Source organism: Mesoplodon bidens, assembly GCF_964165515.1.
Source record: "Mesoplodon bidens genome assembly, chromosome: 10".
NCBI classification, from domain to species: Eukaryota; Metazoa; Chordata; class Mammalia; order Artiodactyla; family Ziphiidae; genus Mesoplodon; species Mesoplodon bidens.
Window position 1 is genome coordinate 51,914,290 of NC_138172.1, and position 16,025 is coordinate 51,930,314.

Consider the following 16,025-nt stretch of genomic DNA (forward strand, 5'->3'; position numbering starts at 1 on the left):
TGTACAGAGGTTAATGTTAATTAAATTATATGTGTGAGCATAAATAATGTATTATTATATTCACATGGGTAGTAAGGGGAGAAGTATTCTTATCTTTATAATTTTTATATTTCTTTAGTACTTTGAAAGGAGTGATCTTCCAATAGATCAGGTGGAAAATAGATCAAAGATTACTGCTAAAATGCTGTTCTTATTTTTTATTTCAGTTTATCATGCAATCTACTTAGAAGAAATGGTTGCTTCAGAAGTTGCTCGAAAACTTGCGTTGGTGTTTAATATTCCTTTCCACCAAATTAACCAGGTTTACAGACAGGGTCCCACCGGTATTCACATTCTTGTTAGCGATCAGGTAACTGGCATGCCCTTTTCCCTTTCACACTGATATTTACTTTTATATGTATTACTGAAGTGCTATAGAAAAAAAATCTGTGACTTCTTTGGCAAGTACTCATGAGAATCATTTTCAGAGTTGGGAATCAAGATTGGGAAGAATTTATAACCAAGAGTTCTAGGTGTCCTTGGTGGTAGAAGGAATACAGGTAAAGGAGAACCGGAGCTCCGATCCCGCCCTCTTTGAAACTCCGACACTGGTCACTGGGGGGCTCCGGGTTAGCGGGCCTTTGGCCCTTTTTAGCAAGGCATTTGAATGTGTTTTCCTTTTGTGTACTATCTGATGGCTGGTTTTAAAAAGCTGTGAGGTTAGAAGGGCAGTTCACTGCCGCCCCATGTTCAGTGACAAGCAAGTAATAACAGAAGAGCACTTTGGCAGCAACTTTTTGTTAGTCACTATCGCAGAACCCAGCAGCGAATGCCTCCCTGTGGGCTGGAGGGTGACTGACCAGATCGCAGGGCCCCCATGGGCAAGCACGGTCAGCACCGAGCTGGCTGGAACGGCAGGTGTAAGTCCTTGCTACCTCACACTGCCTATCTGAATTACCATTTTGGCCGTTGAGTCCTGTACTTGTGCAGCTATATATAGATTATGACATTTTTCTTTTACTACTTTTACTCAGTTAAGAAAAGACAGTTGGATCTTAATTATACATCTGCTTTATCCTTCTAGATGGTTCAGAACTTTCAAGATGAGAGTTGTTTTTTATTCTCCACAGTAAAAGGTACGTGTGTCTTGAAATGCGAGAATCATGAAAGATAGTGCGTGCCTGAAATCAGCAGTCATCTTGCGTATTTACTTTTGGAAATGCTGGCTTTACTAATTTTAAGAAGTTTGGAAAAGGAATCAAGGAAATACTTCTAGTGACTGAAATACTGTCAAAATTAACTAGCAAGTAAGGAAGAGGAATTAGTCCTTCTGGATGCCTGGAGAAAAATCCCAGTCCATTCAGCCAACATTTTACTGAGCACCTCATGTCAGACACATGCCGTTGGTGCTAGAAAGGTCGTCCCCTCCTGTAGTGGGGAAAGGAAACCAGAATTGGTCCATAGATGCACATAGATTACAAACAGGTAATTTAGGTGCCATGAATGAATGGGGAAGTGGGGTTGGCTTGTGGACGAGGGGGCCCGGGGAGGGGGACACGCAGCTGTGGAGGCTTCTCTGAGGAGCTGTCATGAACGCTGAGACCTGGAGCCTGAGGGGGAACTGAACACACGAGGAGCAGCACCCCAGCTGGCGCAGAGGAAGGAGTGTGGCTGCTCTGGAGGCCTGAGAGGGCCCGTGGCTGCTGTGCAGGGCGAGGACGAGCAGAGCTGGAGGCGGGTCTGGTAGGCAGTGCCTGGCGGTGGTGGGAGTTTAGATTTTATTTGAAACGCACCGGAAAGTCGGTGATGTTGTTTAAACAGACGAGTAATGTGAATAGATTTTTCTTTTCTTCCACTCTTGCAACTCTGTGGAGACAGATGAGAAGGTGGGAAAACTGGAGGCAGGAGATGTCATCTAGACGAGAGGTGACAGGATCTTGGACGCTGATAGACAGGGCCCTGCTGGGCTCCACATTGGAGGGAGGAGTGGTTGTGACTCTCACAGGAGCAGCTGGGCAGGCGGTGGTCAAAGTGGAGAGGTAGGCGGGCTTGGGGGAAGCGGCCAAGGCTTCCGTTTTAGGACGTGGAAAATCATAGCCAGCTGGGGCTGGCGAGAGAGGCCTGGGCTCGAGGTGTTAACCTGGAAGCTTCAGCGTGTCCACCGTGACTCAAAGCGGTAGAAATTCTTGAGGTTATGGAGGGAGAGAATGTGAAGAGCAGGCCCAGACGGGGTTCAGTAGAGTTCCAGTTACAGGGCTGGATGAAGGAGGGGTTTTTTAAATGTGAAGTTACTATGAGAAGAGACCTTTAAAAGTCTGATGAGTTACGATCTAAAGCTGCACCTCAAAGAGCACGATGTCACGTGTCACCCTTTCCTGGGAAGTTAATGCGAAGAGAGCAGCCCACCTTGAAGGGAAGGGCTGAAGTTAGGACTTCACCCTGTGCCTGACATGTCTCGTAAGCCACCAAGTTAACCTGCAGTGCAGGGCTGTTTAGTCTGTGAACTGGCCCACTTTATCTTTTCTTTTCAGACATATTTAGCTTAGTACCCTTCTGACTCAATTTTTCGTTCTCCAAACAACGCAGTTTTTACTCTGCAAAACTCAGTCTATAAAAGAGGCAGCTCGTACAGTGAACGTGTGGATGCGTCCTGTGAAGGCGGTGGGGTTTCTGGTGTCAGCATCACAGGACGTGCCCGCCTCGCTCAGTGTACTGTTTTCAGACATTGGTCCTTAGGGAAAAATTCATTTGTTCCTTGATGACCGCCTGTACTGCTGCTTCTCGCTATCTCCTGAGAAACGCTAGGCCATCGCACAAAAGTAGTGTATTTTTTTAAATGTTTCAGATCTACTTTTGAGGAGTTCAAAAATTATTTCCAGAAAAGGTGGATGTAAGCACCCAGTTTACTGGATAGTCTGTGCCCTGTGCCTTGCCCTCAGATGGGGGCGGGGCGGGCAAAGGGAATGTGCACATGACGCTGCTGCAGGCAAGAGGGGCTGGAGCAAGTTAGCTTGTTTTCCTCTAGAATATTTAAAGTTACCCTCTGAACTGGGGCGGGGGGTTGTAGAGTTCTAGGAGTGTTTAATGTAGTCTTGATTCTCCGGCCTGGTAAAAAATTGCGCGTAACGTCCCTTTCTTTTTTCCGCAGCTGAAAACGGCGGTGGCGTCCACATAATTTTGAAGTGACGTCTTGACGTAGTCTGAACTCTATTCAGCACCAGTTAAAGTTACGCTTAAAAATGTGTGAAGACTGAATCCAAGAAGTCTTGGGATTGGATTTTACCGTATGAAATGTTTCATATTGAAAACACAGGATGACCTTTCTCACAAGCTGGATGAGAGGCACGTCTCCTTCGCTTCACTGCCGCGGCCTCGCCCCGGGACAGTGAGCACGTCGGGCCCCGGTGCAGGTAGGCTGCCTGCTTCTCTGCCAGAGAGGCCAGTAGACACAGTCCCTAGAAGCAGCCTTCGCTGTCTTTTTACACTGTATGCGGTTTGGAAATGAATGTAAAGACGTACTGTGGGCATTTACCTTTCTGGGCCAGTTTGGCTTCTGCTGCCCGGACCTTATGCTGACCTGGGTGGGGGGTGGGCACTGGCTGCTGCGGGGCCAGCGCCAAATCCACGTGTGGAGAGAGCGAGGCCGGCGCTCATACGGGCCGATCAGTGGTCGGGGGAGAGGCTTGGCGCCTTCTTGGAAAAAATCATGTCTAAGGGTGCGCATCTGCCATGATCATGCCAGATCGGGGAAGCCCCAAGCCAGGAAGAGGGGCGTGAAGCAAACTGCATTATCAAGAGTACCTTGGTGAGAGGATCAGTGTAAATCCTAATAGGTACAAAGACTTTTGTGTTTTTGCTTTGTCACAGATTAATTGAAAAACTTTTTGCTTCTGCTTCCATTTTTAGCATTTTGTTTCTGGTTTTCATTTTTGAAGCCCCAATGCCTTTTAAACTCATGTGGTTTTCTTTCTCCTTTTCCTCCCTCTCTTTGTCTCTGACCATCCACCCCACCCTGCACCATACTGTTGTTAAACTTTTTTTTTTTTTTTTTTTTTTTTGCGGTACGGGGGCCTCTCACTGTTGCGGCCTCTCCCGTTGCGGAGCACAGGCTCCGGACGCGCAGGCTCAGCGGCCACGGCTCACGGGCCCAGCCGCTCCACGGCATGTGGGATCTTCCCGGACCGGGGCACGAACCCGCGTCCCCTGCATCGGCAGGCGGACTCTCAACCACTGCGCCACCAGGGAAGCCCCCTATTAAACTTTTTTAAAGCCCTCTCCCCAACATTGGAAACACACCTAAGCAGAAGAAAACAGTGTGATAGTTTCTGACTTGGTGTTAAGGGGTCTTCATTATCAAGAGTTGAAATTTATTTGTGGAACACTAGACATCACAAACACTATATTGTACCATCAAAATTCCTCACACTTCTCTAATATGGAGCTTTAGTACAATCACGGGTAACATTCTGGTAATTATTTAGGGACTTTTTTATACACCACATAATAGCTTCTTTTTCTATAAAAAGAGTGCCTCTTTCACAAGACCAATGCTTGTTGGCCAGTATACTTTCCAAAGGGAATCACTGTTTTTGCAATTTTTTCTACTATCATTATTATCTCTTCCCTTCACCCGAAGCCTTCCCAAAATTCATCAGCAAGCATTTGAGGCCTGTGGTGTACTAGACACAATTTTCTTTTCAAACTTCGATTCCATTTTAATTATACCATGTCTGTCCGTTCACCCAGTGTCTTGGTTGTTGAGTATATTATTTGATCCTTATCTTTGTTCAGGCAGAAATAGGAATGGCTAATTTTGAGTTTAAAATCTCTCCCAGAAGACAAAACTACTTCAGTGGATGAAAGCTTTGGCATTTTATGTTTTATTCATAAAGGGGGTTATTCGAGATGAAAAAGTACTGTCCATCTTTGGTTTGAAAATATCCATAACTTGTATAGACCCTAAAGCAGGAGAGCTTTCCTTTCCGTCATTTTCCCTTTGCTTTTGTATGACCACATGTTTTCTGTACCAGTCACTTGGGAAAGAAGTGAGCTTCTCTCTTAATTGTTTAGAGTTTTGCTTGTCTATTTAGCATTCCTTTTTGAGTCTCAAGATTTATGGAACAATAAATGTCATTTTTAATGCTGTGTGCTATTTCGAATTCCTCATCAGGTTTTACAAGTGGGTAAAAATAATTAAAAGCTCCTCAAACTTGAAATGACACCAAGCAGCACTGAACATTAGTCTGTCCCAGTGAAACAGGTTAAATTATGGCACCAGCAAATTTGCTTTGTTTTTTTAATAGTAGGATGTACACATTTCAGTATAATAAATGTTTTCCGATTGTTTTGCAAATGTGTGTCTCATTTAAAGTCCAAGTTCCTGCCAGTGTGTCACCTCATGTCATAGAATCAAGGAGTTCACTGTGTATGTTCTGAGCACACACCAGTCCCAGTGTTGTTATAAGAGCTGATGGGGGTACGTATTTTCAGTTTATTTCCTCAAAAGCTGATACAACTGAGGACAGCTTATCCAGTGACTGTGCCACATTTAAAGGGGAAGCAAACCTGATTTTTCTTAACAGAGGTTCTCCTTTTTTGTAGATGTGGTCCAACGTCATTCAGCCAGAGTCCAGTAGCTGTGAGAGGTTGTGTCCGGGCTCAAAAGAGATAATGTATAGAAGGCCCTGGTCATTTAAATTTTTAAAATATAAACTATATTCATAGCTTCCTGCAACAGCCATTTTTTCCCCCACACAGTGGTGTAAATGTATATTTAGATAACTGCTATGGTATACATACAATAAGGCAGCAAAATCATCAGGACTTCAATGCTTATTCTGATAATCCTGTTAATTGATTTATAGAGTTGTATATCCATCTGTTTGCCTTCTCTCCCCAGAATGCAGCTGAGGCCTTGTATCCTAAATGCTTCTAAAACTCTCCACCTAATAGAACCCTAACCCAGTTAGAAGTATTGCTGGTCATGGGGAAATTTCTCATTTTTGCTCTTTCCCTCAGCTTCTCATGAGCTCTGGGCTCTTCAGTTTGGGGAGTGGTTACTAAGAAGGGTTGGCTACCATTAACACAGAGATGCAGTGAAGGTCACAAATGTGGACAGCACAGAGCATAAACCAGATCATCTTATCAGATTTCAGGTAACATTAGGAACGCCTGAATTTTGGAAGATGGTTTTGCTCAGATTTGTCTGCCATAAGATAATAGCAATAAAACCCTCTGACTTAAGCATTGCAATGGTTTATTCATTTTTATATAAGTCTCAAAGGTGCCAACACTTTACTGATTTTAGTTTTAAGTGTGTAAAATTTTTGAATAGTCCTGGTGTAACTTGATTTCTAAGATTTTAAAATAAACTTGGAAAAAAATCACACCCATTCTACATGCATCCATTATTTTTAATTGATTATATTATAGATAACTTGAGCCTTAATTCTGTTTCCTTAAGGTCCCCCAAAGTTTGTGAGACATGACATGATCAGCTTTTCTATAACAACAACACATTATGTGCCATAGCCTACGCCAGAGTTTATGATTTCCAATCAGGCAACACAAACTGAGTTGCTTTTGTTTAGTTTTTGGTCCCCAAAAGGATATATGACAAGTTGACAGAAACAGAAAGGTGAAGACCTTGCTCCACCCTGTTTAGAGTCCTCATTCTTTGGTGTCTCATGGAAACCTATTAACTTGCCTTCCACGTAAGTCGCTACATAGAAAACTGTCGGGCATTATGAATTTGCAGTATAGTCACTTTGATAAAGTTGCTATTTAATCTTCAAAGTGGAAAAGTCCTGCTAATCAAAATGGAATCGTTGTGAATAAAAGTAGGCCACTGGCTGAAGTATCAGATAGAAAATCAGCAGCTTATTTTTTTGCTCAATTTGTGCTAACACTGATGGTCTGTTTGAGGAATGCTGACAAAGCCAAGGGCAGGAATTTTGTACCTAGGGAGGCACCCACCTCTAGAGATCCAGGTCTCCTGCATGGTCCTGGCTGCACTATGACCACTCTTGCCCTGTGTTACCTGACACAAGGCTTCAAATTGATTGCATCACAGCAGAATAAAGGTAAAAACTATCACGAGAGTTACTGCAGTCCCTGCAGAAGTCTTTTACCTGTAAATGCCTTTCCCAATGGAGAATCAACAGATTTGGATGATGGTGGAGTACGTCAGAAAGACTCGGGTCCTCAGGAGGAAGGGACACCTCATTGAAGCCCTGGGCTGGGCAGCTGCTGTCAGAGGATGACACAGCACCTGCATAGCCGCTGTCCACTTCCTCCCACTGCTGTCGGCGGGGTGACAGGAGCAAAGTAGGCATGGACTTTGACATGAGGGAGCTGGGCCTGAAAGTAGAAAGGAAAAGTGTTGTCATAAGATAGTTTGGGGATTACAGGCATAATCCTAGAAAAGCCCACAGTCTCCTATAGAATCTAGTTCATTCTACCCTTAGGCAGATAGTCCCAATAGAATTTCTGGTGTGCGCTAAATAACGCTGCTCCTGTTGACATGCATGTCTCCCCAAACAGCACCTTTTAAAGACAAAGGGGTGGTCACTGTCCCTGTGTGCAAACCGAGTAGAGATGTAACAGCTGTAGTACCTGGGACTGCTTAGGGGTCTAAGTGCAAAGTTGCCTAAACTTAAAGCGTTTTCAAGAACGATGCAGGTGAACTACATGCGGAAAGAACACCACAGTTATTAAGACACTTCATACCTAGAAATTAGCAAAGATCAAGCCTACTGATAACGGCCTTAAGTCCCCTTCCTTCTAATAAGTTTGCTAATCAACAGACCACATGGAACCTCCACCCAGACCCATTCTAGAAGTTGACTCTTTCCAGGGTGGGGTCTAATAAGGAAATTTAGAAGAAGTCTAAGAGGATAGTTTGCGTAACTATTGGCCCAGGACAGAACGTAGAAAATGGATGTTGATTCTTGGTGTATTTGTCGTTTGCTGAGAAACTGCCAGGTGTGGCTGCTGCCCGACACTTGCCCGCATCCGCTTGATGCCCGCGCGGGTGACCTGCTGGCAGTCATACAGCTCGAGGCGCTCCAGGCCACGACAGTTCTCCAGGTGCTCCAGGGCCACGTCAGTGATGAGGAGGCAGTTGTCCAGTTCCAGCACCCGCAGCCTCTCGTGGCCACAAGGGCTGTTGCTCAGGTGCAGGATCCCATCATCCGTGATGAGCTCACAGTGGGACAGGCTCTGGAATGAGGGGAAGCACAGATGTTTGCTGGACCCTCTCATTCCAAGGCTCACGGCCCAGGAAGAGCAGGGAAGCCAGCCCAGGCAGCATCCCTGGGAACCACTGAGCAGCGGGAGGATGGAGCACAAAGCTGTGGGCCCATGAGCAGCGGCTTCTCTCACCTTCCCGCCAGGTAAAGATGGGAACCGACACTGCAGAGGGTGGTCTGTACCGTGAGGATCCTGAACTCACCTCTTCCCGCAAACAGCGAATCTACAGCTACACAGGGAACAGCTTCCTCCAGAAAAAAAACATAAAAACTGGCTGAACGACTCTCCACGTTGGGCAAATGAGAGAAGGCCCGCTTGGAAGCGGAAGGAGAGGCTGGGCCACAGTCTGTCATGAACCCCGGCCCCAAGTGCGGAGACCCCTGGGCAGGAGGGAACTCATAACCTGGAGCTTCTCACTGAGGAGCGAAGGGTTTAACCCCACGTCAGGCACCTGAACGTCCAGCTGGAAAAACCAACCCGCTGACCTCGCGAGACCCAGAGACCACAGCAATGTGAGGAGGAATCCAAAGGACTTTCACGCCCGGGCCCTCCCCACTCCCAGGGCCCAGCTGATGGAGGGGAGCCCAGCCCGGGTGTGAGAGGCTCGCCTGCTGGGTGACACATTGGGGGGCCTGCTGGGGTGCCCCCAGGGCCTGGAGATGGGTGGGGACCACCTTTGCACATTCGCTCTGCTGAGCTCCAGCCGTTGGGTGACATTTTCTTTTCTAAATTCTGGGCTGCTCCCTTCCCGGTGAGCACTATTGCGCATGCTCTCCCGGCCCTGCCTCTGCCTCACGCCAGGGTGCCATCCTCATTCTCTGTGTTTCTCGGGGGAGTTTCACGTGTGTCTGGTGCCCCAGTTTTTGCAGCTGTTGCCAGGGGACACGTCCATCTCCTGGCCTGCGGGGTCCCACGGGACTGTAACCAATGGAGAGATTGTTAAGTGGCTCCCACGTCCCGGGATCAGCAAGAGAAAACACCCAGGAGTCGACTTTCTTGGAAAGAGGACTATGAGCTTGTCATCACAGCTACAGCCAGGGGCACAGGCTTCTAATTAAACACACATCTAAGGGCTGACTGTAATCCTTTCTAGAGACCTTGGAGGCTGATGCTGTCTTTGCTCTCCCCTCTGCCATGCTCCAGAGCACCAGTATCTCCCAGAGGGGAGCTTTTACATCTGCCTGGTGACCTGGTTTTTATTTCTGGTGCCCCAGTCTTTGTATAAGGTGCCCATGGGATGCTCCTTGCTCACCTGGCCCTGATGGCCAAAGAAGGCTTGTGCTCCTGGGTCCCATGGGACGTTAACATGAAAGAGTTCTTGGCAGGCTACCACCCTCAGGGCACTTTACAGACAGCAGCGTGAAACACCCCCCCAGCCTTTCTGGGAAAGAGGCCTATTTGCTTGTCCTGGAGCTTACAGGGCGGGCTTCAGGTCTGGTACACATCTAGAGGCCTACAGATGTGCTCTCAGCAAAGGTAGGTGCAGGTACATGCCATCTCTGCACTCTCTCTGGTCAGTATCCCCCCAGACAGGAGTTTACGCCCTTATCTGGGAAAAGTACCAAACAGAGGTCATGGAGCTGAAGAATACAACTGAACTGAAAAATAAAGTAGAAGGTTTCAAGAACAGACTACATGAAGCAGATAAAAGGATCAGTGACTTGAAGACATGGCAATGAAAATCACCCAATCAGAGCAGCAAAGAGAAAAAGAATGAAAAAAAGTAAAGAAGATACCCTAATAGACTTATGGGACAATATCAAGTGGACTAACGTTCTCATTATAAGAGTAACAGAAGGAGAAGAGAGAGAAACAGGCAGAAAAGCTAACAGAGAAAATAATGGCTGAAAACTTCTCTAGCCTGGGGGAGGAAACAGACATCCAGATTCAGGAATCCCAGAGAATTCCAAATAAGATGAGACCCTCGCCAAAACACATTACAATTAAAATGTCAAAAGTTAAAGAATCTTAAGAGCAGCAAGAGAAAAACAACTTGTTATATACAAGGGAACCCCCCGTAAGACTATCAGCAGGTTTTTCAGTAGAAACTTTGCAGGCCAGAATGGAGGGGCACAATATATTCAATGTGCTGACAGAAATGAAAAAAAATTCCAACCAAGAATAGTAAACCCAACAAAGTTATTCAGAACTGAAGGAGAGATGGGAATTCCCTGGCGGTCCAGTGGTTAGGACTCAGCGCTTTCACTGCTGGGGCCCAGGTTCAATCCCTGGTTGGGGAGCTAAGATACTGCAAGCCGCTCAGCGTGGCCACAAAAAAAAGAATGGAAGGAGAGAGAAGTTTTCCAGCCAAGCTAGAGCTAAACTAGTTCATCATCACTAAACCTGCCTTACAAGAAATGTTAAAGGGACTTTGTTAAGCTGAAAAGGGCACTAATTAGTAACAAGAAAACATGAAGGTATAAATCTCACTGGTAAAGGCTGTGATAAATCAAGGTGAAAGATAAAACTCTGTGGCATCAAGAAAATAATATAGTCTTTATTGGCTGTAATTCTTTATTCTTTAATAGCTAAAATTCTTAGATAGCTTCTAGGACCAATGAGCTGCATTAATATGATTTTAAAAGTCAAAAAAACTGGCTCTGGTACTGAAGAGGAAACCAGCCCCCCAATTATCAATAGAACCTGCTGATGACATCCTACAAACTAAAAACTGAAGTAACAAAGAGGATCCTTAACCTCCTTTGAACAAACTTCATGAACTCCTCTGTGTTCTTTTGAATCTAGAGTTCCCCTTGTTTGCAATTGTATATTCGACTTATTTTCAAAGAAACATGATCAGTTTCCCTTTCAAAATAGCCTTCTAGATTTGGTTTTTGTGAGAGTACAAGGCCCTCCTTCCTCCCTTGAGGATCACAGAGCAGTTCCTGGAAGGGGTGGGGTATGTGCACACTTGCCTCCTTCACATGTAAGGAAGAACCTGGGAACTGAAGTTTAGCAAATGAGGTGTGATAGTTACCCAGCTGGGGGATAGTGGTCACTTCCCTCATTTCTTCCTGCTTGCAGATCTTTAGTATAAAAGCTAAAAACCAGATTTCAAAATTCTGAATCTGTGGAGCTTTGCCCCAGTAGCATTGGCTCCTCTGAGCTCCCCAGGCTGGGGGAGGACTCCCTGGGGTGGACCCCCGGCTCCAGCCTGGAGAGCACTGTCTGGCCCTCCCCCAGGGAGGTGGGGACTGGCTGCTCCTACGCGCGTGTCCCAGGCGCACCCGGGCTGCCTCGCACCAAGACTGTGCATCTGTGCTGTGAGACCTGCAGCGGCAGAAACGCACATCCGGCAACCCTGCGCTTCCACTCACCCTTGGCTCTACCTGGGGGCTGACAGAGGCGCTGCTACCATGTCCGTAGCAGGGAAAGCCCCTGGGGTATCCGTTAACAAGGATCCAGACACACACTGCTGTGCAATTTCTGAGTGACGATAAAGTCTGTCTCTTCTGATGACCTTTTCACTCTCCAGTGCCTAGAACAGTGCCCAGCGTGTAGTGGTCCTCAAGAGGTGTTTGTAGAGTGAATTTGATTAATATAATCAGATTTAATCCACAGCATTTCCCTTTTTTGTGTGGTGTACTAGGCATCTCCAAAGCTAAGTTTAGATTTCAACTGCAACTGTTTCCCTGCTTTTCTGCTAATAATCCTCCAGGTTTTGTTTTTTTTTTTCATTTGAGGCTCTTTTCTTGGACTTCTGGGTTTTATTATAGTTTATCTTTTACTCTAAGTCCCCTTTCTGGAAGTACCTTGTATGAATATCGGGGAAGATGGAGAAGATTTCAGTCACCAGAATCCCCGCTGGGGGGAACACTATTTGGAAGACATTTCCTGACCCGTCGCTGAGGTGGGCCTGCACTCCTGAGGAAGCAGGAGTTAGGGAGCTGGTGGAAGGCCTTGTCCCGTGCACACAAGAGATGACACTAACGAAGCGGTGGGAGTCCAAGTCCAGGGTATCTCCGAGTCGGGGAGAGAGCCCTTGGGCAACAGGGAGGAGGGAGGTTAAAATAGGAAACAAAGCATGGGGCTCCTAACCTTCCCCACACCTCTGAGAAGCAGGCCATCTCAGGGACACGGGGACAAGGTGTGGAGAAAGCACATCAGACAACTGGTTCTATCAATTATAAAACCAGATCAGAACGAATTTGGGAGTAAAAACATTAGAATGACAAAATTATCTGCAGGTGTGTAGAGAGAAACAGTTTCAGCAGAGAATCTGGAAACAGGTAGGTTTCTGACTATCTCTGAAATCTGACACCAAACTCAAAAAAAAGTCCCAGAGTTGTCCAAAGCCCAGCACACTTGTGCCTGAGGGAGAAGCATCCAGAAGGAATGTGGAAATAAGGAAAACTGGTGGGGAGAGTAACTCAAAGCCAAATGGAGCTTTAATGATGTTATAAAATCCTAGCCCTTGCTGACAGAGCAAGTTCAAAGGGGATAGAGAGAACTGGCTTAAGAAAAATCTGTCATGTATCTCAGGGAAGTGGAAAGACCAGACCCCACGGAAGCCACGAAATCTGGGTCCTTTGGGCAGTTGTGTAAATTTGGGCAAGCCTCTTAACCGCTCTGAGCCTCAGCTTCCTCACTGATAAAATAGGGATGTCCATGGTGCCCGCATCACAGGGCTGTGTTGGGATTCAGTGAGTCAGTGTATCTGGTGGGAGGAGGCGGCCGAATGGGGACTCCACCCCTGCTTCACGTCCAGCAGCTGGATGGGAAACGTGCATGCGACGTCTGCATGGCTAAGAGTGTCAGTGATACTTTTCATTGCTCATTCTAGATCTTTCAGTATATTCTAATCCCCCCCCATAGATATTTGAGCAGCTATGAAATGTAATATAAGGATGGCCTCATTTTAACCGTGCTTTCACTATACCCGACATGATGAACACGAATTTGAGTGAGGACGCTGGTCCCTATATTAGGTTCACACCCTAAAATGAAAGCAGTGACATTTAGATACCCTGCCTCCCAAGTGAGCCCAACGCACAGACCTTTGAAACCAAGAATGATGACACCCTATGGAAAGGAAGGTTCTTGCTGTAGTACGGGGGTGCTTTCATCCCTGAGAGGTAAGTAACGTCACAAGAAGCTCAGACTCACCAGGGCTTGCAGTTTAGGACAGTGAATGGAGAGCTGGATGAGTGTGCTGTCGGTTATCTGGAGAGAAACACGTGGTGTCAGTGTGGCTTCTACACCAGAACTTAATACCTAATCCTGCTTCTCCTGAATACAAGAATCAAAAGGTGCAAAAGAATTAAAAACTCATCTCAAGCCACTCGGGCTGGGAGCTCCTCTCTTCACCAACAACCTCAATTCTGCTCATTCCCAGAGATGTGAAGGTGTTCTTTGGTCTTTCCTCTGGTGCCCCAAGGGGGACAAGGGACAAAGAGGATCCCCCAAGATTCTTCTCTGTAGAGTCACCTCATCACTGGACATGCAAGCTTATTTCTCCCTTAAGTTTTGTGAAAATGAGTCCCTTTTTTTTTTTAATGTTTGGCAAAAGATGGTGCTATCCTGAACGTGGCTGTAACTCTGATGACTGAGAACAGCCCAAAGTTTATGCATCCCCCTCCCATGGCCCTCACAGGTTCCCAAGCCCTGACACCTATGCTGGGGCAAGGAGGGTCCAGACAATGGCCAGTTGGCGTCTCTGGTTATGCCTGTCAGTGGCTGAGGGGCGCCCTGCAGAGCTGTCAGGAGTCCACTCACCAAGATGCATTCTTCGAGATCCATCTTCTCCAGGTCATGACAATTCTGAAAAAGTCCATAAGAGTCCATAAGACACCCCGTTCCGAAAGTGACCCAGTGAGCCAGCACTTTTGAGCAGGCGCCCTTTGAATCACATTCACTTTGGAAACGGGCATTAGGGCTGCACTTCCTTCTCTCGTCCTGGAAAGGCAGTTGTCTGCACCTTCCCAGTGGCTCACAGGTATCAGCACAGAGACTTTAGCCATGGAATGGGCTCTGGGAGGTCGTGGGGGTGGGCGCTCAGCCACGGTGGGGATGGTGGAGGGCTGGGGTAGGAGGAAGAGTGTGTATCAGCATCCCCAGGAGGACATGGGTTCTGGGCAGCAGGCCACAGGGGCCCACAGTGGTTGGCACTGGCAGGGCAGTGTGGAGAGAGGGCAGAGGCAGAGCCCAGCCCAGCTGAGGGATGCTACGGAGAGGCTGAGTCGGGGTCTGTGGGAGGAAGGGCATCTCCTGCCAGGGAGGAGGCTCTTCTCATTGGGATCCCACCTGACCAAGTGAGAGTGAGGTCCACGCCTGGTACAGGACCTGCCTAGCTTTCCAGCCTGTTGGGGAAAATGCAGGATACATCCCCCAAGGACTCTATTCTACTTGGTGCCTGTCATTTCTGAAGGTAGTTTTTTGCACACTCCAAGACCACTCCAATTCACTTTGACTGAGGGAGGTGAATTAGAGTTTGGTTTGATTTTGTAAAACCTCTGTCTTACCCGAGCTAAAAGTGTAAAGCCTGCATCAGTCAAATGGGAACATCGGGCAGCCTCCAAGATCCTGGAATAAGGAGTGCACAGAAGACAAAGTGGCGACTGGTTAACAACAGAAAAGCATACTTTACAATGCTCTTGAGTTTATTCCACTCTGTGACACAAAAATGAGGCTCAGGGAGGAATGTGACCTGCCCAAAGTCCCATCCCAAACTTGGTCAGTAAATCCAGGAATCTTCCCACAATACCAGCACATGGTTGCTGTTGTTTTTAGATATTATCTAATATGTGTTGACTTCTAAACAATTAAAATGTACTTTCACTCAACAAAATCATCTTGATATACTGCATTTATTGAAATTCCCAGTCACCCTAAAGGAAATTTTAAAAATTTACAGTCAATGAAAACATCCATGCTTAACAGGGATGGATGCTTAAATAACATTTTTAAATTAAATTACTCCCTTATAGCAATAATTTTGACCTCCTTTCTGACCAGTTTTGACCACCTATATTCCTTCTACCATGCAGAAGTATCAAAATTCTCGAGAATCTTCCCTAATTTAACAGTAAGAAAAATGGGGAAAAGGCAAAATAAGACAATCCTTAGAAGGTATATAACCAAAAAAAAGGGCGGGGGCAGGGGGGGTTACTCTTTGGCAGTCCAGTGGTTAGGACTCCATGCTTCCACTGCAGGGGTCATGGGTTTGATCCCTGGCCAGGGAACTAAGATCCTGCATGCTGTGTGGCGCAGCCAAAAAAAAAAAAAAAAAGATATGTAACTGCTGTAAGTATGAAAAATGGATCAGTTTCACCGATAAGTAAAGAGTAACATAACAAGTATCTTTTTTCTGCCTCTTTTGTAGGGGTTAAGGTTGCTGGTTCTATAATCAAACTCTACAAGTTCAAATTCTAGTTTTACTTCTTACTTATCATGTGACCCAGGATAAATTATGTGCTTTTCACTGAGTCTCAGTTTCTCCTCTGCAAAACAAGTGAGAATACAGTACCTACCTCCTAGCAATGCAGTGAGGACTAAGTGAGACAATGCTTGTGAAAGTGCTAACAAAGAGCCTGGAACACATATGAGTTCAACTGATGTTAAGCATGATTAGTATTTTGGTGCCATTATTAAAGTTTTCATATTCACAGTATTACATGGAGAATCAGAAAATAAATCATTATTTATTAAAACAAAACTTTTCTTCTTGCTAGGGAACAATGATAAATAAGGTGGCTGTGATTTTTCCTCCTTCTGTCCATTTAGCAGCTGGTTTAGAGGAGAACCTGGTGCCATTTGGACGTGAGGCTATCAGTCTGCTCATATGTCAAGGTAATATC

The 16,025-nt window shown here is 46.1% G+C and overlaps 2 protein-coding genes across 3 annotated transcripts in view; one reads left to right on the plus strand and one right to left on the minus strand.

Moving 5' to 3' along the window:
- UBP1 (upstream binding protein 1) overlaps positions 1 to 4,014 on the plus strand; it is a 72,242-nt gene extending 68,228 nt beyond the window's left edge. For both annotated transcript variants that reach the window (XM_081247304.1, XM_081247305.1), the window contains 3 exons: positions 207 to 349; positions 1,064 to 1,115; positions 3,128 to 4,014. In XM_081247304.1, coding sequence (XP_081103430.1) covers positions 207 to 349; positions 1,064 to 1,115; positions 3,128 to 3,165 — 233 coding nt within the window. In that variant the 3' untranslated portion in view covers positions 3,166 to 4,014. The remainder of the gene's footprint in view (positions 1 to 206; positions 350 to 1,063; positions 1,116 to 3,127) is intronic.
- The window catches only part of FBXL2 (F-box and leucine rich repeat protein 2), a 90,891-nt gene continuing 78,877 nt past the window's right edge, over positions 4,012 to 16,025 (minus strand). The window contains 6 exon segments of the mRNA XM_081247306.1: positions 4,012 to 5,636; positions 7,110 to 7,338; positions 7,987 to 8,199; positions 13,336 to 13,392; positions 13,945 to 13,989; positions 14,691 to 14,751. Of these exon segments, the coding sequence (XP_081103432.1) occupies positions 7,231 to 7,338; positions 7,987 to 8,199; positions 13,336 to 13,392; positions 13,945 to 13,989; positions 14,691 to 14,751 (484 nt within the window). The 3' untranslated portion in view covers positions 4,012 to 5,636; positions 7,110 to 7,230.